Source organism: Rhinatrema bivittatum, chromosome 9, assembly GCF_901001135.1.
Source record: "Rhinatrema bivittatum chromosome 9, aRhiBiv1.1, whole genome shotgun sequence".
In the NCBI taxonomy this organism is placed as follows: domain Eukaryota; kingdom Metazoa; phylum Chordata; class Amphibia; order Gymnophiona; family Rhinatrematidae; genus Rhinatrema; species Rhinatrema bivittatum.
This window is the reverse complement of record NC_042623.1, coordinates 185,954,651-185,981,814: the sequence shown is the minus strand read 5'-3', so window position 1 is coordinate 185,981,814 and position 27,164 is coordinate 185,954,651. Positions and strand designations below refer to the sequence as shown.

The following is a 27,164-nucleotide window of genomic DNA, read 5'->3' as shown; positions in this document are numbered from 1 at the left end:
TCCTCCTTTCACCCAGGATTACCTGTTGGTCTCAATCTTAAGGAGGACTGGGTGAGTGCTGTGCCCGATCCTGTCAGATATTCTGAGGACGTTAAGTGTACACTCCCTTGGAGAACTATCTAACACTGGCAACAGTGAGCAAGCCACCAGATGCAAGAGGATGTCTCCGTTCTCCTCTATGTTAATAAATCTAGCTCACAGGTCAGCACCTGCATTCTCAGACTCTGGTCCTGCCTTGATTTCTTCCCTTCATGCTTGGCTGTTGTTTACATCTCCCAGAAGCACCCAATTCTTGTCTGATAGTTCACAGTTTTCAGCACTTAAGCATTTTCATCTGTGAATAGCAGGGACAGTTCTAATCAATAGTATCTTCAACATATCTAAGGCATATTGCCCTTTGCTGCGGTGTAATCAACTACGGCCTAAGCACAACTTTCTAGTTGTTTTGATATTTTAGCAAACAGACCTGACAATTCTAGGGTAAGCGTGGTGACCACCGCATAATCCATGCAAACAGAGATCTTGTGATTTTAAGGTCATTGCTGCTTTCTGCTCAGGCCCATGGGTTCCTCTGAACGTATTATATCTGAAATAATCAGGCTCAGACGATTGTTGATCTTTTCAGAAGGGCAAAAATAGGAAGACTGGGAGAATCAATTTTAAAAAATGTGCTATTGTGCTGTAATTTCCTTCATCAAGAAGTAATTTTTTCTCTTTACTGTGCTTCTAGAATAATTATTCTTATTTCTATTGATTACAGGGCCTGAAATTATACAGAAATTAAACGTTCTCAACATATCCACAACCTCTGTATTTCTAAACTGGAGTAGACCTGTGGGAAACAATAGCTTCTATCAGATACAACTCATAGAAGTACCCTCTACGATAATTAATGTGAGCTCAGAATCTGTATCTGTAGATGGCCTGACTCCAGGGATGAGGTACACATTCATAATCACTGCATTTGCTGGAGACAACGTCACACATGGAAATTGGAGTCAGACGTCTACATATACAAGTGAGTACTGAGAATGAACATCAAGTGGAAATGGTTCTTCCATTTTCCGTATTCACATCGTCAGACAAGGATCATATTTTACATTCTACTTGTGACACAGAGGACTTGGGTTACCTCATCAGAATGCTTAATTTAATTCTCCTCTCTTTCACACACCTATATTGAGTTAAAACACTTAGGTGCCAGCTAAAAATAATGATGGATATGTTATTAGCTTATAGGTTTAATGAGACAAAGGGAATTGCTACAAATGTTTATGTTTGTGTATGTTTGTTCAGTAGTCGATTAATTGCAAATCTTAATATATAAATCAATGTGAAGTAGAATAAAATAACACTAAGAAGTTGATTGCAATAATCAGACATGGAAAACAATTGCAATAATTAATCTGGCAGTATCTAAAGGAAAGGATGCATTACTTATAATGTTTATTATCCAAGGTGTTGTGATGCTCCTGACGTTCTGGTTTAGGCAGGTCAGAAGGTAGAAGGTGGACCCTTGGGCCGGCCTACCAATGGTTAGGCAGGCCGGGAGGCGGAGACAGTGCAGGCTAGGTTTCACCGGAGCCCGGGATCCCTCCGGGAGGAGCCCGTAGGGGCCCGAACCCTTGGGACTTAGAAGCTGCAGTGAAAAGTAGAGATAAAAGTCCAGTAACAGCCCGGAAGCCTCCCAGGAAGTCAGAGAGTCATTGAAGGAAGGCCCGAAGTGGAATGCGACCCGGGTAGCCTGGTAAAGGGGCCGGCAAGCTCGAGCGTAGTGAGAGGCAAGCCGGGGTCTAGGCAGGCAGCAGGCAGAGACTGAGTCATAGGCAAACCGGAGTCTTTGGCGGGCAGCGGGCAGAAGCGTAGTCAGAGGCAAACCGGAGCCTTGGCGGGCAGCAGGCAGAAGCATAGTCAGAGGCAAACCGGAGTCTTGACGGGCAGGAGGCAGAAGCGTAGTCAGAGGCAAACCAGAGTCTTCAGAGCACAGGGAGACGATCAGGAAGCGCAACTGGCAACAACTAAGCAGTTGGGAACCTCATTGCAAGGTGCTTGAGTAACGGCTGGGCGCCGGTTATATTGGGAGTTGGGCATGAGGTCATCAGAGTAGGCGGAGCCGGGCTTAAGGGAGCAGGACGCTCAAGACGGGCGTCCTTGCGCGCGCACGAGGCCGGTGAAGGACGAGTCAGCAATGGCGTCCGCCACGTGGAAGATGGGCGAACAAGGAGAGCTCCGGCACCTGGGCCATGTGTGAACCTGTGGTTGCCGGCGCGGAGGTAGGCCTTACTGAGCCCGATCAGAGGGGAAGCGGTCGGGACCACAACAGTACCCCTCCCCCCCTTTACGGTCCCTCTTGAGTGAGCGAGGCTTATCCGGATGCTCCAGATGAAATTGGCAGAGAAGGGACTTGTCCAGGATGTTCCGGCTGGGTTCCCAAGTGTTATCCTCGGCACCGCAACCCTCCCAGGTGAGGAGATACTCCCATCTGCGATTGTGGAATCGTACATCGAGTACCTCGCATACGTGGAACGTGGGGTCCTCGGCGACCGGGGTAGTCGAAGGATCTGGAAGCTTGCGATGATAACGGGAGAGGACCAGAGGTTTCAACAGTGAGACGTGGAAGACGTCATGGATCCGGAGTGAGGACGGCAACCTCAATCGGTAGGACACGAGACCTACTCGCTCAGCAATCCGGAAGGGACCACAGAATCTGGGGGCGAAGCGTCTCGAGGGAAGCCGAAGATGAATATTCTTCGTACTCAACCATACCCGGTCTCCTGGTAAGTACGTGGGTGCCCAGCGTCGGTGGCGGTCAGCTGTGCGCTTGGCCGCGGCAGCTGCGAGGTTTAGCTTGTCCTGAGTTGTTTGTCAGAGAGTCTGTAGTTGTTGTGCCATCATCTGGGCGGCCGGGGAGACACTGGACGTATGAGTGGGAAGTGGAGGCCTAAGTTGCTTCCCATAAACCAACTGGAAGGGAGAGAGTCCAGTGGCAGCATGAACTTGATTGTTGTAGGCGAAATCAGCCCATGGCAGAAGCTCGGTCCAATTATCCTGTCTTTCATTAATGAAAGCCCGTAGGAAGGTCTTTAGAGAGCGGTTCATCCTCTCAGACTGACCATTACTTTGGGGGTGAAACGCGGTGGAAAAACTGAGTTGTACCTTAAAACACTTTCAGAGGGCCCTCCAGTATCGTGCGGTGAATTGGGGCCCACGATCCGAAACAATGTCCACGGGAAGTCCATGGATACGAAAAATATGTTGGGCGAACAAGAGGGCCAATTCTGGTGCTGATGGTAGCTTGGGTAATGGGACGAAATGGGCCATCTTTGAGAAACGGTCAACCGTGACCCAAATGACCGTCTTCCCCTGGGATACGGGCAGGTCGACCATAAAGTCCATGGCCAAGTGGGTCCATGGTTCTGCAGGTACCGGAAGCGGCTGTAAGAGGCCACAGGGAGGGTCCGGACTGGGTTTTTGTTGAGCACATGTGGGGCATGAACTCACATAGGTGCGTACATCCTGTCGCAAACTAGGCCACCAGTAGAACCGGTTGAGGAGCTCCAAGGTCCGTTCTCGTCCGGAATGTCCTCCCGTGAGGGAGTCATGGGCCCAACGTAGGACCTTTAGCCGATCTTGCCGAGGGACTACGGTCCTATCTTGGGAAAGGACCGTTAATGCGGAGTGGAGAACCTTACCGGGATCCAGGATGTATTGAGGAGGATCCATCTCTTCCTCTGCCATAGAGGTCCTGGACAGGGCGTCTGCTCGTAGGTTCTTCGCTGCCGGGCGATACTGAACGGTAAAATCAAATCGGCTGAAGAACATGAACCATCGGGCTTGGTGGGGGTTCAATCGTTGAGCTTGGGACAGAAATTCCAGGTTCTTGTGATCTGTGAATACGGTAATGGGGTGTCTTGCGCCCTCGAGCCACTGCCTCCACTCTTCCATGCAAGCTTGATTGCCAAGAGTTCCTTGTCCCCAATTGAATAATTTGTCTCAGCCGGGGAGAATTTCTTGGAGAAGTAGGAGCAGGGCAGTAGTTGTCCAGAGGAGGAGTGTTGGCTGAGGACTGCCCCTACGGCCACACTGGAGGCGTCGACCTCCACGATGAAGGGTTTAGTTGGAGCAGGGTGACGAAGGCAAGTATCCGCCAGGAACGCCTCTTTTAGGTCCGCGAATGCCTTCAAGGCGGCGTCAGGCCAGTTCCTAGGGTCAGCTCCCTTACGGGTTAAGGTAGTGAGGGGAGCGACTCGGTGAGAGTAGCGAGGAATAAAATGTCTATAAAAGTTGGCGAACCCTAGAAACCTTTGGAGGGCTTTGAGACCCAGAGGCTGGGGCCACTTGGTTATGGCCGAGTCTTTCTCAGGGTCCATCCTAAAGCCAGTGGAGGAGATAATGTATCCTAAGAAGGGCAGTGACTCGACTTCGAAGATGCATTTTTCTAGTTTGGCATAGAGGTGGTTATCTTGGAGAGCTTGCAGGACTTGTCGGACGTGTTGGAGATGAGGCTCCAGATCCTTGGAAAAGATGAGGACATCATCCAAGTACACTATCACGTGGGAATGCAGCATTTCACGTAGGACCTCGTTCATGAGATGTTGGAAGACGGCCGGCGCATTGCAGAGTCCGAAGGGCATTACCAGATACTCGTAATGCCCATCCCTAGTGTTGAAGGCCGTCTTCCATTCATCCCCAGGCCGGATACGGACGAGATTGTAGGCCCCTCGGAGATCTAGTTTGGTGAAAATGCGTGCCCCCTGAAGGCGGTCCAGTAGCTCGGGGATCAGAGGCAGAGGGTAGCGATCACGCTTAGTTATAGCATTCAAACCACGATAGTCAATACAGGGGCGGAGTGAGCCGTCCTTCTTAGCCACAAAGAAGAAGCCTGCTCCTGCGGGGGAACGAGACGGTCGAATGAAGCCCTTGGCCAGGTTCTCGGTAACATATTGAGACATGGCTGCGGTTTCTGTTAAGGACAGTGGATATACTCGACCTCGAGGGGGCTTGGTGCCCGGTAGTAGATCAATGGGGCAATCGAAAGGCCGGTGCTGCGGAAGAATGTCTGACATTTCTTTGGAGAAGACGTTAGCAAAGGCCTGGTATGGTTCTGGCAGGAGGAGCGAGGAACAGAGTTGTATTGGCCTCCTGGGACGAGGAACCTGTAGGCAATGAGCGAAGCAGTGGGGACTCCATTGGGTGAGGTGGAAGGTATCCCACTGGATGACTAGTGAATGGCGCCGTAACCAGGGCAGACCCAGGACCAGGGGGTGCACCGCCCGTTCAAGGATTAGGAGAGAGAGTGAAGCAGTCCGGCCTGGAGGGTCAGAGGACCGGTGCAGCGGGTAACGGTCCCTGGGAGCAAGGTGCCACGAATGGAAGAAATGCGCAGCGGTGGAAACTGGGGTTGCGTGGGAAGTAGAAGTTGGTCAACCAGCTCTGCGACGATGAAGTTGCCCTCTGCCCCTGAGTCTATAAAGGCACAAGTCTGAAGTTCCCCACCGGGATATTTGAGAGTCACTGGAAGAACACAATGAGGAGCTGAGCCTGCAAAGCCTAGGAGTAGCTCCTCATGATGACCTAGGCTCGGTCGTTTCCCGGACGTTCAGAGCAATTGGTGAGAAAATGACCCTTGCCCCCACAGTAGAGGCACAGACCCAAGGAGTGGTGTCTCTTTCTCTCCTCAGGAGTCAGGGGAGACCTCCCCAGCTGCATGGGTTCTCCGGGCGTGGCGGAAGCAGATGGTACCCTGGGATTTGGAAGCTGTGCGGGACTGGGAGTTGGTGGTGGTGTTCTGCGAACGCAGCGATTCTCCTTATCCCTCTGCTGTAGGCGACGATCCACTCTCCCAGCTATATCAATCAGGTCATTGAGGTCATCCGGGAGATCTCGGCCTGCGAGCTCATCCTTGATACGGCAGGCTAGGCCCTCCAAAAAGATCCCCCTCAGGCAATCATCCCGCCAGCCAACTTCCATTGCTAATGTTCGAAAGTCTATCGTATAATCGGCCACGGAGCGAGTCCCCTGCCTGAGGTGCAAGAGCTCCGAGGTGGCCGTGGTCTGGCGTGCGGGATCGTCAAAGGCAAGGCGGAAGTTCAGTACAAATTCTTGAAGGTTCTGCAACAAGGGATCCTGACGCTCCCACATGGGCGAAGCCCAGTCCAGTGCCCTGCCATCCAGCAAGGAGAATATGTAGGCCACCTTGACTGCATCTGAAGGGAACTGTGCGGGCAGAAGGGTGAAGCGTACATAGCACTGGTTCAAGAAGCCTCGACATGTCTTGATGTCCCCTGCATAACGTGTTGGCGCAGGTAATTGGGTTGTCGAGACCAGGCTGTTACTGAAGCAGGAGGCGGAGCCGAGGGAGCGGTGTCCAAACAGCCGAGCAGTTGCTCTACAGTGGCGGCCAAGGTATCAATGCACTGTTGCTGCTGCTGGATGCGTTGTGCCATCCCCGGGATGGCCTGGAGCCCAGGATTCTCCGCCGAGTCCATGGCTTTGCAAACTGTTCTGGTTTAGGTAGGTCGGAAGGTAGAAGGTGGACCCTTGGGCCGGCCTACCAATGGCTAGGCAGGCCGGTAGGCGGAGACAGTGCAGGCTAGGTTTCACCCGGAGCCCGGGACCCCCCCGGGAGGAGCCCGTAGGGGCCCGAACCCTTGGGACTTAGGAGCTGCAGTGAGAAGTAGAGATAAAAGTCCAGTAACAGCCTGGAAGCCTCCCAGGAAGTCAGAGAGTCACTGAAGGAAGGCCCGAAGTGGAATGCGACCCGGGTAGCCTGGTAAAGGGGCCGGCAGGCTGGAACGTAGTGAGAGGCAAGCCGGGGTCTAGGCGGGCAGCAGGCAGAGACGGAGTCAGAGGCAAACCGGAGTCTTGGCGGGCAGCAGGCAGAAGTGTAATCAGAGGCAAACCGGAGTCTTGGCGGGCAGCAGGCAGAAGTGTAGTCAGAAGTAAACCGGAGTCTTGGCGGGCAGCAGGCAGAAGCGTAGTCAGAGGCAAACCGGAGTCTTGGCGGGCAGCAGGCAGAAGCATAGACAGAGGCAAACCGGAGTCTTGGCGGGCAGCTGGCAGAAGCGTAGTCAGAGGCAAACCGGAGTCTTCAGAACGCAGGGAGACTATCAGGAAGCGCAACTGGCAACAACTAAGCAGTTGGGAACTTCGTTGCAAGGCGCTTGAGTAATGGCTGGGCGCCGGTTATATTGGGAGTTGGGCGTGAGGTCATCAGAGTAGGCGGAGCCGGGCTTCCGGGAGCAGGACACTCAAGACGGGCGTCCTTGCGCGCGCGCGGCCGGTGAAGGACGAGTCAGCAATGGCGTCCGCCACGTGGAAGATGGGCGAGCAGGGAGAGCTCCGGCACCTGGGCCATGCGGGAACCTGCGGTTGCCGGCGCGGAGGTAGACCTTACTGAGCCCGATCAGAGGGGAAGCGGTTGGGAGCGCAACACCTGAAGAGTGTATTGATCTGATCAGTTACATCTTTGCTTACTTTTATATTGTATGTGAAATTGTGCTATCTCGAGTGGTAGTGGCTTGGGAACAGCCAGAATAAAAAGAAGGCAGACACTAGCTTTTCCTTAAGTGCAGTTTATTTACAGTGGAATTGAGAAATGTGCACAGCAAAAAGCAAATAAAACAGGCAGGTCATCTGAGAGCAAAGATGTCTCATAATAACAAAGAGCAGTAGGAAACACAACAAACAATGTAAGCAGCTCTCTTAGACTTCAGGCAAGTCCCAGATGTAAACAAAGGAAGTATTTAACTTACTATCACTCGCGATCCGTAAACGTAGTATGTTATGTCATGTAAAGGGTTGTTTCTGTTCCCCGAGTCCTTCCCTACACTTTTAGTCACTGAGGTCTTATATTCTGGTGAAGGTTCCTCCTTTCACCCAGGATTACCTGTTGGTCTCAATCTTAAGAAGGACTGGGTGAGTGCTGTGCCCGATCCTGTCAGATATTCTGAGGAAGTTAAGTGTACACTCCCTTGGAGAAATATCTAACACTGGCAACAGTGAGCAAGCCACCAGATGCAAGAGGATGTCTCCGCTCTCCTCTATGTTAATAAATCTAGCTCACAGGTCAGCATCTGCATTCTCAGACTCTGGTCCTGCCTTGATTTCTTCCCTTCATGCTTGGCTGTTGTTTACATCTCCCAGAAGCACCCAATTCTTGTCTGATAGTTCACAGGTTTCAGCACTTAAGCATTTGCATCTGTGAATAGCAGGGACAGTAATCAATAGTATCTTCAACATATCTAAGGCATATTGCCCTTTTCTGCGGTGTAATCAACTACGGCCTAAGCACAACTTTCTAGTTGTTTTGATATTTTAGCAAACAGACCTGACAACTCTAGGGTAAGCGTGGTGACTACCGCATAATCCATGCAAACAGAGATCTTGTGATTTGAAGGTCATTGCTGCTTTCTTCTCAGGCCCATGGGTTCCTCTGAATGTATTATATCTGAAATAATCAGGCTCAGACGATTGTTGATCTTTTCAGATGGGCAAAAATAGGAAGACTGGGAGAATCAATTTTAAAAAATGTGCTATTGTGCTGTAATTTCCTTCATCAAGAAGTAATTTTTTCTCTTTACTGTGCTTCTAGAATAATTATTCTTATTTCTATTGATTACAGGGCCTGAAATTATACAGAAATTAAACGTTCTCAACATATCCACAACCTCTGTATTTCTAAACTGGAGTAGACCTGTGGGAAACAATAGCTTCTATCAGATACAACTCATAGAAGTACCCTTTACGATAATTAATGTGAGCTCAGAATCTGTATCTGTAGATGGCCTGACTCCAGGGATGAAGTACACATTCATAATCACTGCATTTGCTGGAGACAACGTCACACATGGAAATTGGAGTCAGACGTCTACATATACAAGTGAGTACTGAGAATGAACATCAAGTGGAAATGGTTCTTCCATTTTCCGTATTCACATCGTCAGACAAGGATCATATTTTACATTCTACTTGTGACACAGAGGACTTGGGTTACCTCATCAGAATGCTTAATTTAATTCTCCTCTCTTTCACACACCTATATTGAGTTAAAACACTTAGGTGCCAGCTAAAAATAATGATGGATATGTTATTAGCTTATAGGATTAATGAGACAAAGGGAATTGCTACAAATGTTTATGTTTGTGTATGTTTGTTCAGTAGTCGATTAATTGCAAATCTTAATATATAAATCAATGTGAAGTAGAATAAAATAACATTAAGAAGTTGATTGCAATAATCAGACATGGAAAACAATTGCAATAATTAATCTGGCAGTATCTAAAGCAAAGCATGCATTACTTATGATGTTGTTTATTATCCAAGGTGTTGTAATGCTCCTGAAGAGTTTATTGATCTGATCAGTTACAGCTTTACTTACGTTTATATTGTATGTGAGATTGTGCTATCTTCAGTGGTAGTGGCTTGGGAACAGCCAGAATAAAAAGAAGGCAGACACCAGCTTTTCCTTAAGTGCAGTTTATTTAGAGTGGAATTGAGAAATGTGCACAGCAAAAAGCAAATGCAACAGGCAGGTCACCTGAGAGCTCAGATGTCTCATAATAACAAAGAGCAGTAGGAAACACAACAAACAATGTAAGCAGCTCTCTTAGACTTCAGGCAAGTCCCAGATGTAAACAAAGGAAGTATTTAACTTACTATCACTCGCGATCCGTAAACGTAGCATGTTATCTCATGTAATAGGGTTCTCTCTGTTCCCCGAGTCCTTCCCTACACTTTTAGTCACTGAGGTCTTATATTCTGGTGAAGGTTCCTCCTTTCACCCAGGATTACCTGTTGGTCTCAATCTTAAGAAGGACTGGGTGAGTGCTGTGCCCGATCCTGTCAGATATTCTGAGGAAGTTAATTGTACACTCCCTTGGAGAAATATCTAACACTGGCAACAGTGAGCAAGCCACCAGATGCAAGAGGATGTCTCCGTTCTCCTCTATGTTAATAAATCTAGCTCACAGGTCAGCATCTGCATTCTCAGACTCTGGTCCTGCCTTGATTTCTTCCCTTCATGCTTGGCTGTTGTTTACATCTCCCAGAAGCACCCAATTCTTGTCTGATAGTTCACAGGTTTCAGCACTTAAGCATTTGCATCTGTGAATAGCAGGGACAGTAATCAATAGTATCTTCAACATATCTAAGGCATATTGCCCTTTTCTGCGGTGTAATCAATTACGGCCTAAGCACAACTTTCTAGTTGTTTTGATATTTTAGCAAACAGACCTGACAACTCTAGGATAAGCGTGGTGACCACCGCATAATCCATGCAAACAGAGATCTTGTGATTTGAAGGTCATTGCTGCTTTCTTCTCAGGCCCATGGGTTCCTCTGAATGTATTATATCTGAAATAATCAGGCTCAGACGATTGTTGATCTTTTCAGATGGGCAAAAATAGGAAGACTGGGAGAATCAATTTTAAAAAATGTGCTATTGTGCTGTAATTTCCTTCATCAAGAAGTAATTTTTTCTCTTTACTGTGCTTCTAGAATAATTATTCTTATTTCTATTGATTACAGGGCCTGAAATTATACAGAAATTAAACGTTCTCAACATATCCACAACCTCTGTATTTCTAAACTGGAGTAGACCTGTGGGAAACAATAGCTTCTATCAGATACAAGTCCTAGAAGTACCATCTAAGATAATTAATGTGAGCTCAGAATCTGTATCTGTAGATGGCCTGACTCCAGGGATGAAGTACACATTCATAATCACTGCATTTGCTGGAGACAACGTCACACATGGAAATTGGAGTCAGACGTCTACATATACAAGTGAGTACTGAGAATGAACATCAAGTGGAAATGGTTCTTCCATTTTCCGTATTCACATCGTCAGACAAGGATCATATTTTACATTCTACTTGTGACACAGAGGACTTGGGTTACCTCATCAGAATGCTTAATTTAATTCTCCTCTCTTTCACACACCTATATTGAGTTAAAACACTTAGGTGCCAGCTAAAAATAATGATGGATATGTTATTAGCTTATAGGATTAATGAGACAAAGGGAATTGCTACAAATGTTTATGTTTGTGTATGTTTGTTCAGTAGTCGATTAATTGCAAATCTTAATATATAAATCAATGTGAAGTAGAATAAAATAACACTAAGAAGTTGATTGCAATAATCAGACATGGAAAACAACTGCAATAATTAATCTGACAGTATCTAAAGCAAAGCATGCATTACTTATGATGTTGTTTATTATCCAAGGTGTTGTAATGCTCCTGAAGAGTTTATTGATCTGATCAGTTACAGCTTTACTTACTTTTATATTGTATGTGAGATTGTGCTATCTTCAGTGGTAGTGGCTTGGGAACAGCCAGAATAAAAAGAAGGCAGACACCAGCTTTTCCTTAAGTGCAGTTTATTTAGAGTGGAATTGAGAAATGTGCACAGCAAAAAGCAAATGCAACAGGCAGGTCACCTGAGAGCTCAGATGTCTCATAATAACAAAGAGCAGGAAGGAAACACAACAAACAATGTAAGCAGCTCTCTTAGACTTCAGGCAAGTCCCAGATGTAAACAAAGGAAGTATTTAACTTACTATCACTCGCGATCCGTAAACGTAGTATGTTATGTCATGTAAAGGGTTCTCTCTGTTCCCCGAGTCCTTCCCTACACTTTTAGTCACTGAGGTCTTATATTCTGGTGAAGGTTCCTCCTTTCACCCAGGATTACCTGTTGGTCTCAATCTTAAGGAGGACTGAGTGAGTGCTGTGCCCGATCCTGTCAGATATTCTGAGGAAGTTAAGTGTACACTCCCTTGGATCAATATCTAACACTGGCAACAGTGAGCAAGCCACCAGATGCAAGAGGATGTCTCCGTTCTCCTCTAAGTTAATAATTCTAGCTCACAGGTCAGCATCTGCATTCTCAGACTCTGGTTCTGCCTTGATTTCTTCCCTTCATGCTTGGCTGTTGTTTACATCTCCCAGAAGCACCCAATTCTTGTCTGATAGTTCACAGGTTTCAGCACTTAAGCATTTGCATCTGTGAATAGCAGGGACAGTAATCAATAGTATCTTCAACATTTACCCTCCATTGCCTCAGGTACAAAAACTTAGATTGTAAGCCCTCTGGGGATAGAGAAATACCTACAGTACCTGAATGTAAACCGGTGTGATATCTCAATTGAGATCGAATGTCGGTATATAAAAAAAAAAAAAAAAAATATCTAAGGCATATTGCCCTTTTCTGCAGTGTAATCAACTACGGCCTAAGCACAACTTTCTAGTTGTTTTGATATTTTAGCAAACAGACCTGACAACTCTAGGGTAAGCGTGGTGACCACCGCATAATCCATGCAAACAGAGATCTTGTGATTTGAAGGTCATTGCTGCTTTCTTCTCAGGCCCATGGGTTCCTCTGAATGTATTATATCTGAAATAATCAGGCTCAGACGATTGTTGGTCTTTTCAGATGGGCAAAAATAGGAAGACTGGGAGAATCAATTTTAAAAAATGTGCTATTGTGCTGTAATTTCCTTCATGAAGAAGTAATTTTTTCTCTTTACTGTGCTTCTAGAATAATTATTCTTATTTCTATTGATTACAGGGCCTGAAATTATACAGAAATTAAACGTTCTCAACATATCCACAACCTCTGTATTTCTAAACTGGAGTAGACCTGTGGGAAACAATAGCTTCTATCAGATACAACTCATAGAAGTACCCTCTACGATAATTAATGTGAGCTCAGAATCTGTATCTGTAGATGGCCTGACTCCAGGGATGAAGTACACATTCATAATCACTGCATTTGCTGGAGACAACGTCACACATGGAAATTGGAGTCAGACGTCTACATATACAAGTGAGTACTGAGAATGAACATCAAGTGGAAATGGTTCTTCCATTTTCCGTATTCACATCGTCAGACAAGGATCATATTTTACATTCTACTTGTGACACAGAGGACTTGGGTTACCTCATCAGAATGCTTAATTTAATTCTCCTCTCTTTCACACACCTATATTGAGTTAAAACACTTAGGTGCCAGCTAAAAATAATGATGGATATGTTATTAGCTTATAGGATTAATGAGACAAAGGGAATTGCTACAAATGTTTATGTTTGTGTATGTTTGTTCAGTAGTCGATTAATTGCAAATCTTAATATATAAATCAATGTGAAATAGAATAAAATAACACTAAGAAGTTGATTGCAATAATCAGACATGGAAAAAAATTGCAATAATTAATCTGGCAGTATCTAAAGCAAAGCATGCATTACTTATGATGTTGTTTATTATCCAAGGTGTTGTAATGCTCCTGAAGAGTTTATTGATCTGATCAGTTACAGCTTTACTTACTTTTATATTGTATGTGAGATTGTGCTATCTTCAGTGGTAGTGGCTTGGGAACAGCCAGAATAAAAAGAAGGCAGACACTAGCTTTTCCTTAAGTGCAGTTTATTTAGAGTGGAATTGAGAAATGTGCACAGCAAAAAGCAAATGCAACAGGCAGGTCACCTGAGAGCTCAGATGTCTCATAATAACAAAGAGCAGTAGCAAACACAACAAACAATGTAAGCAGCTCTCTTAGACTTCAGGCAAGTCCCAGATGTAAACAAAGGAAGTATTTAACTTACTATCACTCGCGATCCGTAAACGTAGTATGTTATGTCATGTAAAGGGTTCTCTCTGTTCCCCGAGTCCTTCCCTACACTTTTAGTCACTGAGGTCTTATATTCTGGTGAAGGTTCCTCCTTTCACCCAGGATTACCTGTTGGTCTCAATCTTAAGGAGGACTGGGTGAGTGCTGTGCCCGATCCTGTCAGATATTCTGAGGAAGTTAAGTGTACACTCCCTTGGAGAAATATCTAACACTGGCAACAGTGAGCAAGCCACCAGATGCAAGAGGATGTCTCCGTTCTCCTCTATGTTAATAAATCTAGCTCACAGGTCAGCATCTGCATTCTCAGACTCTGGTCCTGCCTTGATTTCTTCCCTTCATGCTTGGCTGTTGTTTACATCTCCCAGAAGCACCCAATTCTTGTCTGATAGTTCACAGGTTTCAACACTTAAGCATTTGCATCTGTGAATAGCAGGGACAGTAATCAATAGTATCTTCAACATATCTAAGGCATATTGCCCTTTTCTGCGGTGTAATCAACTACGGCCTAAGCACAACTTTCTAGTTGTTTTGATATTTTAGCAAACAGACCTGACAACTCTAGGGTAAGCGTGGTGACCACCGCATAATCCATGCAAACAGAGATCTTGTGATTTGAAGGTCATTGCTGCTTTCTTCTCAGGCCCATGGGTTCCTCTGAATGTATTATATCTGAAATAATCAGGCTCAGACGATTGTTGATCTTTTCAGATGGGCAAAAATAGGAAGACTGGGAGAATCAATTTTAAAAAATGTGCTATTGTGCTGTAATTTCCTTCATCAAGAAGTAATTTTTTCTCTTTACTGTGCTTCTAGAATAATTATTCTTATTTCTATTGATTACAGGGCCTGAAATTATACAGAAATTAAACGTTCTCAACATATCCACAACCTCTGTATTTCTAAACTGGAGTAGACCTGTGGGAAACAATAGCTTCTATCAGATACAACTCATAGAAGTACCCTCTACGATAATTAATGTGAGCTCAGAATCTGTATCTGTAGATGGCCTGACTCCAGGGATGAAGTACACATTCATAATCACTGCATTTGCTGGAGACAACGTCACACATGGAAATTGGAGTCAGACGTCTACATATACAAGTGAGTACTGAGAATGAACATCAAGTGGAAATGGTTCTTCCATTTTCCGTATTCACATCGTCAGACAAGGATCATATTTTACATTCTACTTGTGACACAGAGGACTTGGGTTACCTCATCAGAATGCTTAATTTAATTCTCCTCTCTTTCACACACCTATATTGAGTTAAAACACTTAGGTGCCAGCTAAAAATAATGATGGATATGTTATTAGCTTATAGGATTAATGAGACAAAGGGAATTGCTACAAATGTTTATGTTTGTGTATGTTTGTTCAGTAGTCGATTAATTGCAAATCTTAATATATAAATCAATGTGAAGTAGAATAAAATAACACTAAGAAGTTGATTGCAATAATCAGACATGGAAAACAACGGCAATAATTAATCTGGCAGTATCTAAAGCAAAGCATGCATTACTTATGATGTTGTTTATTATCCAAGGTGTTGTAATGCTCCTGAAGAGTTTATTGATCTGATCAGTTACAGCTTTACTTACTTTTATATTGTATGTGAGATTGTGCTATCTTCAGTGGTAGAGGCTTGGGAACAGCCAGAATAAAAAGAAGGCAGACACTAGCTTTTCCTTAAGTGCAGTTTATTTAGAGTGGAATTGAGAAATGTGCACAGCAAAAAGCAAATGCAACAGGCAGGTCACCTGAGAGCTCAGATGTCTCATAATAACAAAGAGCAGTAGGAAACACAACAAACAATGTAAGCAGCTCTCTTAGACTTCAGGCAAGTCCCAGATGTAAACCAAGGAAGTATTTAACTTACTATCACTCGCGATCCGTAAACGTAGCATGTTATGTCATGTAATAGGGTTCTCTCTGTTCCCCGAGTCCTTCCCTACACTTTTAGTCACTGAGGTCTTATATTCTGGTGAAGGTTCCTCCTTTCACCGAGGATTACCTGTTGGTCTCAATCTTAAGGAGGACTGGGTGAGTGCTGTGCCCGATCCTGTCAGATATTCTGAGGAAGTTAAGTGTACACTCCCTTGGAGAAATATCTAACACTGGCAACAGTGAGCAAGCCACCAGATGGAAGAGGAGGTCCCCGTTCTCCTCTATGTTAATAAATCTAGCTTACAGGTCAGCACCTGCATTCTCAGACTCTGGTCCTGCCTTGATTTCTTCCCTTCATGCTTGGCTGTTGTTTACATCTCCCAGAAGCAGCCAATTCTTCTCTGATAGTTCACAGGTTTCAGCACTTAAGCATTTGCATCTGTGAATAGCAGGGACAGTAATCAATAGTATCTTCAACATATCTAAGGCATATTGCCCTTTTCTGCGGTGTAATCAACTACGGCCTAAGCACAACTTTCTAGTTGTTTTGATATTTTAGCAAACTGACCTGACAACTCTAGGGTAAGCGTGGTGACCACCGCATAATCCATGCAAACAGAGATCTTGTGATTTGAAGGTCATTGCTGCTTTCTTCTCAGGCCCATGGGTTCCTCTGAATGTATTATATCTGAAATAATCAGGCTCAGACGATTGTTGATCTTTTCAGAAGGGCAAAAATAGGAAGACTGGGAGAATCAATTTTAAAAAATGTGCTATTGTGCTGTAATTTCCTTCATCAAGAAGTAATTTTTTCTCTTTACTGTGCTTCTAGAATAATTATTCTTATTTCTATTGATTACAGGGCCTGAAATTATACAGAAATTAAACGTTCTCAACATATCCACAACCTCTGTATTTCTAAACTGGAGTAGACCTGTGGGAAACAATAGCTTCTATCAGATACAAGTCCTAGAAGTACCCTCTAAGATAATTAATGTGAGCTCAGAATCTGTATCTGTAGATGGCCTGACTCCAGGGATGAAGTACACATTCATAATCACTGCATTTGCTGGAGACAACGTCACACATGGAAATTGGAGTCAGACGTCTACATATACAAGTGAGTACTGAGAATGAACATCAAGTGGAAATGGTTCTTCCATTTTCCGTATTCACATCGTCAGACAAGGATCATATTTTACATTCTACTTGTGACACAGAGGACTTGGGTTACCTCATCAGAATGCTTAATTTAATTCTCCTCTCTTTCACACACCTATATTGAGTTAAAACACTTAGGTGCCAGCTAAAAATAATGATGGATATGTTATTAGCTTATAGGATTAATGAGACAAAGGGAATTGCTACAAATGTTTATGTTTGTGTATGTTTGTTCAGTAGTCGATTATTGCAAATCTTAATATATAAATCAATGTGAAGTAGAATAAAATAACACTAAGAAGTTGATTGCAATAATCAGACATGGAAAACAATTGCAATAATTAATCTGGCAGTATCTAAAGCAAAGCATGCATTACTTATGATGTTGTTTATTATCCAAGGTGTTGTAATGCTCCTGAAGAGTTTATTGATCTGATCAGTTACAGCTTTACTTACTTTTATATTGTATGTGAGATTGTGCTATCTTCAGTGGTAGTGGCTTGGGAACAGCCAGAATAAAAAGAAGGCAGACCCTAGCTTTTCCTTAAGTACAGTTTATTTAGAGTGGAATTGAGAAATGTGCACAGCAAAAAGCAAATGCAACAGGCAGGTCACCTGAGAGCTCAGATGTCTCATAATAACAAAGAGCAGTAGGAAACACAACAAACAATGTAAGCAGCTCTCTTAGACTTCAGGCAAGTCCCAGATGTAAACAAAGGAAGTATTTAACTTACTATCACTCGCGATCCGTAAACGTAGCATGTTATGTCATGTAATAGGGTTCTCTCTGTTCCCCGAGTCCTTCCCTACACTTTTAGTCACTGAGGTCTTATATTCTGGTGAAGGTTCCTCCTTTCACCCAGGATTACCTGTTGGTCTCAATCTTAAGGAGGACTGGGTGAGTGCTGTGCCCGATCCTGTCAGATATTCTGAGGAAGTTAAGTGTACACTCCCTTGGAGAAATATCTAACACTGGCAACAGTGAGCAAGCCACCAGATGCAAGAGGAGGTCTCCGTTCTCCTCTATGTTAATAAATCTAGCTTACAGGTCAGCACCTGCATTCTCAGACTCTGGTCCTGCCTTGATTTCTTCCCTTCATGCTTGGCTGTTGTTTACATCTCCCAGAAGCAGCCAATTCTTGTCTGATAGTTCACAGGTTTCAGCACTTAAGCATTTGCATCTGTGAATAGCAGGGACAGTAATCAATAGTATCTTCAACATATCTAAGGCATATTGCCCTTTTCTGCGGTGTAATCAACTACGGCCTAAGCACAACTTTCTAGTTGTTTTGATATTTTAGCAAACTGACCTGACAACTCTAGGGTAAGCGTGGTGACCACCGCATAATCCATGCAAACAGAGATCTTGTGATTTGAAGGTCATTGCTGCTTTCTTCTCAGGCCCATGGGTTCCTCTGAATGTATTATATCTGAAATAATCAGGCTCAGACGATTGTTGATCTTTTCAGAAGGGCAAAAATAGGAAGACTGGGAGAATCAATTTTAAAAAATGTGCTATTGTGCTGTAATTTCCTTCATCAAGAAGTAATTTTTTCTCTTTACTGTGCTTCTAGAATAATTATTCTTATTTCTATTGATTACAGGGCCTGAAATTATACAGAAATTAAACGTTCTCAACATATCCACAACCTCTGTATTTCTAAACTGGAGTAGACCTGTGGGAAACAATAGCTTCTATCAGATACAAGTCCTAGAAGTACCATCTAAGATAATTAATGTGAGCTCAGAATCTGTATCTGTAGATGGCCTGACTCCAGGGATGAAGTACACATTCATAATCACTGCATTTGCTGGAGACAACGTCACACATGGAAATTGGAGTCAGACGTCTACATATACAAGTGAGTACTGAGAATGAACATCAAGTGGAAATGGTTCTTCCATTTTCCGTATTCACATCGTCAGACAAGGATCATATTTTACATTCTACTTGTGACACAGAGGACTTGGGTTACCTCATCAGAATGCTTAATTTAATTCTCCTCTCTTTCACACACCTATATTGAGTTAAAACACTTAGGTGCCAGCTAAAAATAATGATGGATATGTTATTAGCTTATAGGATTAATGAGACAAAAGGAATTGCTACAAATGTTTATGTTTGTGTATGTTTGTTCAGTAGTCGATTATTGCAAATCTTAATATATAAATCAATGTGAAGTAGAATAAAATAACACTAAGAAGTTGATTGCAATAATCAGACATGGAAAACAATTGCAATAATTAATCTGGCAGTATCTAAAGCAAAGCATGCATTACTTATGATGTTGTTTATTATCCAAGGTGTTGTAATGCTCCTGAAGAGTTTATTGATCTGATCAGTTACAGCTTTACTTACTTTTATATTGTATGTGAGATTGTGCTATCTTCAGTGGTAGTGGCTTGGGAACAGCCAGAATAAAAAGAAGGCAGACACTAGCTTTTCCTTAAGTGCAGTTTATTTAGAGTGGAATTGAGAAATGTGCACAGCAAAAAGCAAATGCAACAGGCAGGTCACCTGAGAGCTCAGATGTCTCATAATAACAAAGAGCAGTAGGAAACACAACAAACAATGTAAGCAGCTCTCTTAGACTTCAGGCAAGTCCCAGATGTAAACAAAGGAAGTATTTAACTTACTATCACTCGCGATCCGTAAACGTAGCATGTTATGTCATGTAATAGGGTTCTCTCTGTTCCCCGAGTCCTTCCCTACACTTTTAGTCACTGAGGTCTTATATTCTGGTGAAGGTTCCTCCTTTCACCCAGGATTACCTGTTGGTCTCAATCTTAAGGAGGACTGGGTGAGTGCTGTGCCCGATCCTGTCAGATATTCTGAGGAAGTTAAGTGTACACTCCCTTGGAGAAATATCTAACACTGGCAACAGTGAGCAAGCCACCAGATGCAAGAGGAGGTCTCCGTTCTCCTCTATGTTAATAAATCTAGCTTACAGGTCAGCACCTGCATTCTCAGACTCTGGTCCTGCCTTGATTTCTTCCCTTCATGCTTGGCTGTTGTTTACATCTCCCAGAAGCAGCCAATTCTTGTCTGATAGTTCACAGGTTTCAGCACTTAAGCATTTGCATCTGTGAATAGCAGGGACAGTAATCAATAGTATCTTCAACATATCTAAGGCATATTGCCCTTTTCTGCGGTGTAATCAACTACGGCCTAAGCACAACTTTCTAGTTGTTTTGATATTTTAGCAAACTGACCTGACAACTCTAGGGTAAGCGTGGTGACCACCGCATAATCCATGCAAACAGAGATCTTGTGATTTGAAGGTCATTGCTGCTTTCTTCTCAGGCCCATGGGTTCCTCTGAATGTATTATATCTGAAATAATCAGGCTCAGACGATTGTTGATCTTTTCAGAAGGGCAAAAATAGGAAGACTGGGAGAATCAATTTTAAAAAATGTGCTATTGTGCTGTAATTTCCTTCATCAAGAAGTAATTTTTTCTCTTTACTGTGCTTCTAGAATAATTATTCTTATTTCTATTGATTACAGGGCCTGAAATTATACAGAAATTAAACGTTCTCAACATATCCACAACCTCTGTATTTCTAAACTGGAGTAGACCTGTGGGAAACAATAGCTTCTATCAGATACAAGTCCTAGAAGTACCATCTAAGATAATTAATGTGAGCTCAGAATCTGTATCTGTAGATGGCCTGACTCCAGGGATGAAGTACACATTCATAATCACTGCATTTGCTGGAGACAACGTCACACATGGAAATTGGAGTCAGACGTCTACATATACAAGTGAGTACTGAGAATGAACATCAAGTGGAAATGGTTCTTCCATTTTCCGTATTCACATCGTCAGACAAGGATCATATTTTACATTCTACTTGTGACACAGAGGACTTGGGTTACCTCATCAGAATGCTTAATTTAATTCTCCTCTCTTTCACACACCTATATTGAGTTAAAACACTTAGGTGCCAGCTAAAAATAATGATGGATATGTTATTAGCTTATAGGATTAATGAGACAAAAGGAATTGCTACAAATGTTTATGTTTGTGTATGTTTGTTCAGTAGTCGATTATTGCAAATCTTAATATATAAATCAATGTGAAGTAGAATAAAATAACACTAAGAAGTTGATTGCAATAATCAGACATGGAAAACAATTGCAATAATTAATCTGGCAGTATCTAAAGCAAAGCATGCATTACTTATGATGTTGTTTATTATCCAAGGTGTTGTAATGCTCCTGAAGAGTTTATTGATCTGATCAGTTACAGCTTTACTTACTTTTATATTGTATGTGAGATTGTGCTATCTTCAGTGGTAGTGGCTTGGGAACAGCCAGAATAAAAAGAAGGCAGACACTAGCTTTTCCTTAAGTGCAGTTTATTTAGAGTGGAATTGAGAAATGTGCACAGCAAAAAGCAAATGCAACAGGCAGGTCACCTGAGAGCTCAGATGTCTCATAATAACAAAGAGCAGTAGGAAACACAACAAACAATGTAAGCAGCTCTCTTAGACTTCAGGCAAGTCCCAGATGTAAACAAAGGAAGTATTTAACTTACTATCACTCGCGATCCGTAAACGTAGCATGTTATGTCATGTAATAGGGTTCTCTCTGTTCCCCGAGTCCTTCCCTACACTTTTAGTCACTGAGGTCTTATATTCTGGTGAAGGTTCCTCCTTTCACCCAGGATTACCTGTTGGTCTCAATCTTAAGGAGGACTGGGTGAGTGCTGTGCCCGATCCTGTCAGATATTCTGAGGAAGTTAAGTGTACACTCCCTTGGAGAAATATCTAACACTGGCAACAGTGAGCAAGCCACCAGATGCAAGAGGAGGTCTCCGTTCTCCTCTATGTTAATAAATCTAGCTTACAGGTCAGCACCTGCATTCTCAGACTCTGGTCCTGCCTTGATTTCTTCCCTTCATGCTTGGCTGTTGTTTACATCTCCCAGAAGCACCCAATTCTTGTCTGATAGTTCACAGGTTTCAGCACTTAAGCATTTGCATCTGTGAATAGCAGGGACAGTAATCAATAGTATCTTCAACATATCTAAGGCATATTGCCCTTTTCTGCGGTGTAATCAACTACGGCCTAAGCACAACTTTCTAGTTGTTTTGATATTTTAGCAAACTGACCTGACAACTCTAGGGTAAGCGTGGTGACCACCGCATAATCCATGCAAACAGAGATCTTGTGATTTGAAGGTCATTGCTGCTTTCTTCTCAGGCCCATGGGTTCCTCTGAATGTACTTTATCTGAAATAATCAGGCTCAGACGATTGTTGATCTTTTCAGATGGGCAAAAATAGGAAGACTGGGAGAATCAATTTTAAAAAATGTGCTATTGTGCTGTAATTTCCTTCATCAAGAAGTAATTTTTTCTCTTTACTGTGCTTCTAGAATAATTATTCTTATTTCTATTGATTACAGGGCCTGAAATTATACAGAAATTAAACGTTCTCAACATATCCACAACCTCTGTATTTCTAAACTGGAGTAGACCTGTGGGAAACAATAGCTTCTATCAGATACAAGTCCTAGAAGTACCATCTAAGATAATTAATGTGAGCTCAGAATCTGTATCTGTAGATGGCCTGACTCCAGGGATGAAGTACACATTCATAATCACTGCATTTGCTGGAGACAACGTCACACATGGAAATTGGAGTCAGACGTCTACATATACAAGTGAGTACTGAGAATGAACATCAAGTGGAAATGGTTCTTCCATTTTCCGTATTCACATCGTCAGACAAGGATCATATTTTACATTCTACTTGTGACACAGAGGACTTGGGTTACCTCATCAGAATGCTTAATTTAATTCTCCTCTCTTTCACACACCTATATTGAGTTAAAACACTTAGGTGCCAGCTAAAAATAATGATGGATATGTTATTAGCTTATAGGATTAATGAGACAAAGGGAATTGCTACAAATGTTTATGTTTGTGTATGTTTGTTCAGTAGTCGATTATTGCAAATTAATATATAAATCAATGTGAAGTAGAATAAAATAACACTAAGAAGTTGATTGCAATAATCAGACATGGAAAACAATTGCAATGCAATAATTAATCTGGCAGTATCTAAAGCAAAGCATGCATTACTTATGATGTTGTTTATTATCCAAGGTGTTGTAATGCTCCTGAAGAGTTTATTGATCTGATCAGTTACAGCTTTACTTACTTTTATATTGTATGTGAGATTGTGCTATCTTCAGTGGTAGTGGCTTGGGAACAGCCAGAATAAAAAGAAGGCAGACCCTAGCTTTTCCTTAAGTACAGTTTATTTAGAGTGGAATTGAGAAATGTGCACAGCAAAAAGCAAATGCAACAGGCAGGTCACCTGAGAGCTCAGATGTCTCATAATAACAAAGAGCAGTAGGAAACACAACAAACAATGTAAGCAGCTCTCTTAGACTTCAGGCAAGTCCCAGATGTAAACCAAGGAAGTATTTAACTTACTATCACTCGCGATCCGTAAACGTAGCATGTTATGTCATGTAATAGGGTTCTCTCTGTTCCCCGAGTCCTTCCCTACACTTTTAGTCACTGAGGTCTTATATTCTGGTGAAGGTTCCTCCTTTCACCGAGGATTACCTGTTGGTCTCAATCTTAAGGAGGACTGGGTGAGTGCTGTGCCCGATCCTGTCAGATATTCTGAGGAAGTTAAGTGTACACTCCCTTGGAGAAATATCTAACACTGGCAACAGTGAGCAAGCCACCAGATGGAAGAGGAGGTCCCCGTTCTCCTCTATGTTAATAAATCTAGCTTACAGGTCAGCACCTGCATTCTCAGACTCTGGTCCTGCCTTGATTTCTTCCCTTCATGCTTGGCTGTTGTTTACATCTCCCAGAAGCAGCCAATTCTTGTCTGATAGTTCACAGGTTTCAGCACTTAAGCATTTGCATCTGTGAATAGCAGGGACAGTAATCAATAGTATCTTCAACATATCTAAGGCATATTGCCCTTTTCTGCGGTGTAATCAACTACGGCCTAAGCACAACTTTCTAGTTGTTTTGATATTTTAGCAAACTGACCTGACAACTCTAGGGTAAGCGTGGTGACCACCGCATAATCCATGCAAACAGAGATCTTGTGATTTGAAGGTCATTGCTGCTTTCTTCTCAGGCCCATGGGTTCCTCTGAATGTATTATATCTGAAATAATCAGGCTCAGACGATTGTTGATCTTTTCAGAAGGGCAAAAATAGGAAGACTGGGAGAATCAATTTTAAAAAATGTGCTATTGTGCTGTAATTTCCTTCATCAAGAAGTAATTTTTTCTCTTTACTGTGCTTCTAGAATAATTATTCTTATTTCTATTGATTACAGGGCCTGAAATTATACAGAAATTAAACGTTCTCAACATATCCACAACCTCTGTATTTCTAAACTGGAGTAGACCTGTGGGAAACAATAGCTTCTATCAGATACAAGTCCTAGAAGTACCCTCTAAGATAATTAATGTGAGCTCAGAATCTGTATCTGTAGATGGCCTGACTCCAGGGATGAAGTACACATTCATAATCACTGCATTTGCTGGAGACAACGTCACACATGGAAATTGGAGTCAGACGTCTACATATACAAGTGAGTACTGAGAATGAACATCAAGTGGAAATGGTTCTTCCATTTTCCGTATTCACATCGTCAGACAAGGATCATATTTTACATTCTACTTGTGACACAGAGGACTTGGGTTACCTCATCAGAATGCTTAATTTAATTCTCCTCTCTTTCACACACCTATATTGAGTTAAAACACTTAGGTGCCAGCTAAAAATAATGATGGATATGTTATTAGCTTATAGGATTAATGAGACAAAAGGAATTGCTACAAATGTTTATGTTTGTGTATGTTTGTTCAGTAGTCGATTATTGCAAATCTTAATATATAAATCAATGTGAAGTAGAATAAAATAACACTAAGAAGTTGATTGCAATAATCAGACATGGAAAACAATTGCAATAATTAATCTGGCAGTATCTAAAGCAAAGCATGCATTACTTATGATGTTGTTTATTATCCAAGGTGTTGTAATGCTCCTGAAGAGTTTATTGATCTGATCAGTTACAGCTTTACTTACTTTTATATTGTATGTGAGATTGTGCTATCTTCAGTGGTAGTGGCTTGGGAACAGCCAGAATAAAAAGAAGGCAGACACTAGCTTTTCCTTAAGTGCAGTTTATTTAGAGTGGAATTGAGAAATGTGCACAGCAAAAAGCAAATGCAACAGGCAGGTCACCTGAGAGCTCAGATGTCTCATAATAACAAAGAGCAGTAGGAAACACAACAAACAATGTAAGCAGCTCTCTTAGACTTCAGGCAAGTCCCAGATGTAAACCAAGGAAGTATTTAACTTACTATCACTCGCGATCCGTAAACGTAGCATGTTATGTCATGTAATAGGGTTCTCTCTGTTCCCCGAGTCCTTCCCTACACTTTTAGTCACTGAGGTCTTATATTCTGGTGAAGGTTCCTCCTTTCACCCAGGATTACCTGTTGGTCTCAATCTTAAGGAGGACTGGGTGAGTGCTGTGCCCGATCCTGTCAGATATTCTGAGGAAGTTAAGTGTACACTCCCTTGGAGAAATATCTAACACTGGCAACAGTGAGCAAGCCACCAGATGCAAGAGGAGGTCTCCGTTCTCCTCTATGTTAATAAATCTAGCTTACAGGTCAGCACCTGCATTCTCAGACTCTGGTCCTGCCTTGATTTCTTCCCTTCATGCTTGGCTGTTGTTTACATCTCCCAGAAGCAGCCAATTCTTGTCTGATAGTTCACAGGTTTCAGCACTTAAGCATTTGCATCTGTGAATAGCAGGGACAGTAATCAATAGTATCTTCAACATATCTAAGGCATATTGCCCTTTTCTGCGGTGTAATCAACTACGGCCTAAGCACAACTTTCTAGTTGTTTTGATATTTTAGCAAACTGACCTGACAACTCTAGGGTAAGCGTGGTGACCACCGCATAATCCATGCAAACAGAGATCTTGTGATTTGAAGGTCATTGCTGCTTTCTTCTCAGGCCCATGGGTTCCTCTGAATGTATTATATCTGAAATAATCAGGCTCAGACGATTGTTGATCTTTTCAGAAGGGCAAAAATAGGAAGACTGGGAGAATCAATTTTAAAAAATGTGCTATTGTGCTGTAATTTCCTTCATCAAGAAGTAATTTTTTCTCTTTACTGTGCTTCTAGAATAATTATTCTTATTTCTATTGATTACAGGGCCTGAAATTATACAGAAATTAAACGTTCTCAACATATCCACAACCTCTGTATTTCTAAACTGGAGTAGACCTGTGGGAAACAATAGCTTCTATCAGATACAAGTCCTAGAAGTACCATCTAAGATAATTAATGTGAGCTCAGAATCTGTATCTGTAGATGGCCTGACTCCAGGGATGAAGTACACATTCATAATCACTGCATTTGCTGGAGACAACGTCACACATGGAAATTGGAGTCAGACGTCTACATATACAAGTGAGTACTGAGAATGAACATCAAGTGGAAATGGTTCTTCCATTTTCCGTATTCACATCGTCAGACAAGGATCATATTTTACATTCTACTTGTGACACAGAGGACTTGGGTTACCTCATCAGAATGCTTAATTTAATTCTCCTCTCTTTCACACACCTATATTGAGTTAAAACACTTAGGTGCCAGCTAAAAATAATGATGGATATGTTATTAGCTTATAGGATTAATGAGACAAAGGAATTGCTACAAATGTTTATGTTTGTGTATGTTTGTTCAGTAGTCGATTATTGCAAATCTTAATATATAAATCAATGTGAAGTAGAATAAAATAACACTAAGAAGTTGATTGCAATAATCAGACATGGAAAACAATTGCAATAATTAATCTGGCAGTATCTAAAGCAAAGCATGCATTACTTATGATGTTGTTTATTATCCAAGGTGTTGTAATGCTCCTGAAGAGTTTATTGATCTGATCAGTTACAGCTTTACTTACTTTTATATTGTATGTGAGATTGTGCTATCTTCAGTGGTAGTGGCTTGGGAACAGCCAGAATAAAAAGAAGGCAGACACCAGCTTTTCCTTAAGTGCAGTTTATTTAGAGTGGAATTGAGAAATGTGCACAGCAAAAAGCAAATGCAACAGGCAGGTCACCTGAGAGCTCAGATGTCTCATAATAACAAAGAGCAGTAGGAAACACAACAAACAATGTAAGCAGCTCTCTTAGACTTCAGGCAAGTCCCAGATGTAAACAAAGGAAGTATTTAACTTACTATCACTCGCGATCCGTAAACGTAGCATGTTATGTCATGTAATAGGGTTCTCTCTGTTCCCCGAGTCCTTCCCTACACTTTTAGTCACTGAGGTCTTATATTCTGGTGAAGGTTCCTCCTTTCACCCAGGATTACCTGTTGGTCTCAATCTTAAGGAGGACTGGGTGAGTGCTGTGCCCGATCCTGTCAGATATTCTGAGGAAGTTAAGTGTACACTCCCTTGGAGAAATATCTA

General features: G+C 42.6%; 1 protein-coding gene across 4 annotated transcripts in view; it reads left to right on the top strand.

Annotated features, from left to right (window-relative positions):
- Positions 1-27,164, top strand: part of LOC115098948 (receptor-type tyrosine-protein phosphatase beta-like) — a 101,060-nt gene that overhangs the window by 18,291 nt on the left and 55,605 nt on the right. For all 4 annotated transcript variants that reach the window (XR_003858646.1, XM_029616093.1, XM_029616094.1 and 1 more), the window contains 11 exons: positions 761-1,018; positions 8,624-8,881; positions 10,528-10,785; positions 12,573-12,830; positions 14,476-14,733; positions 16,380-16,637; positions 18,283-18,540; positions 20,186-20,443; positions 22,089-22,346; positions 23,995-24,252; positions 25,898-26,155. Coding sequence is in view for 3 of the 4 variants with exons in the window: in XM_029616093.1 (XP_029471953.1) it covers positions 761-1,018; positions 8,624-8,881; positions 10,528-10,785; positions 12,573-12,830; positions 14,476-14,733; positions 16,380-16,637; positions 18,283-18,540; positions 20,186-20,443; positions 22,089-22,346; positions 23,995-24,252; positions 25,898-26,155 (2,838 nt within the window). In the remaining variant the exon portion in view is untranslated. The remainder of the gene's footprint in view (positions 1-760; positions 1,019-8,623; positions 8,882-10,527; positions 10,786-12,572; positions 12,831-14,475; positions 14,734-16,379; positions 16,638-18,282; positions 18,541-20,185; positions 20,444-22,088; positions 22,347-23,994; positions 24,253-25,897; positions 26,156-27,164) is intronic.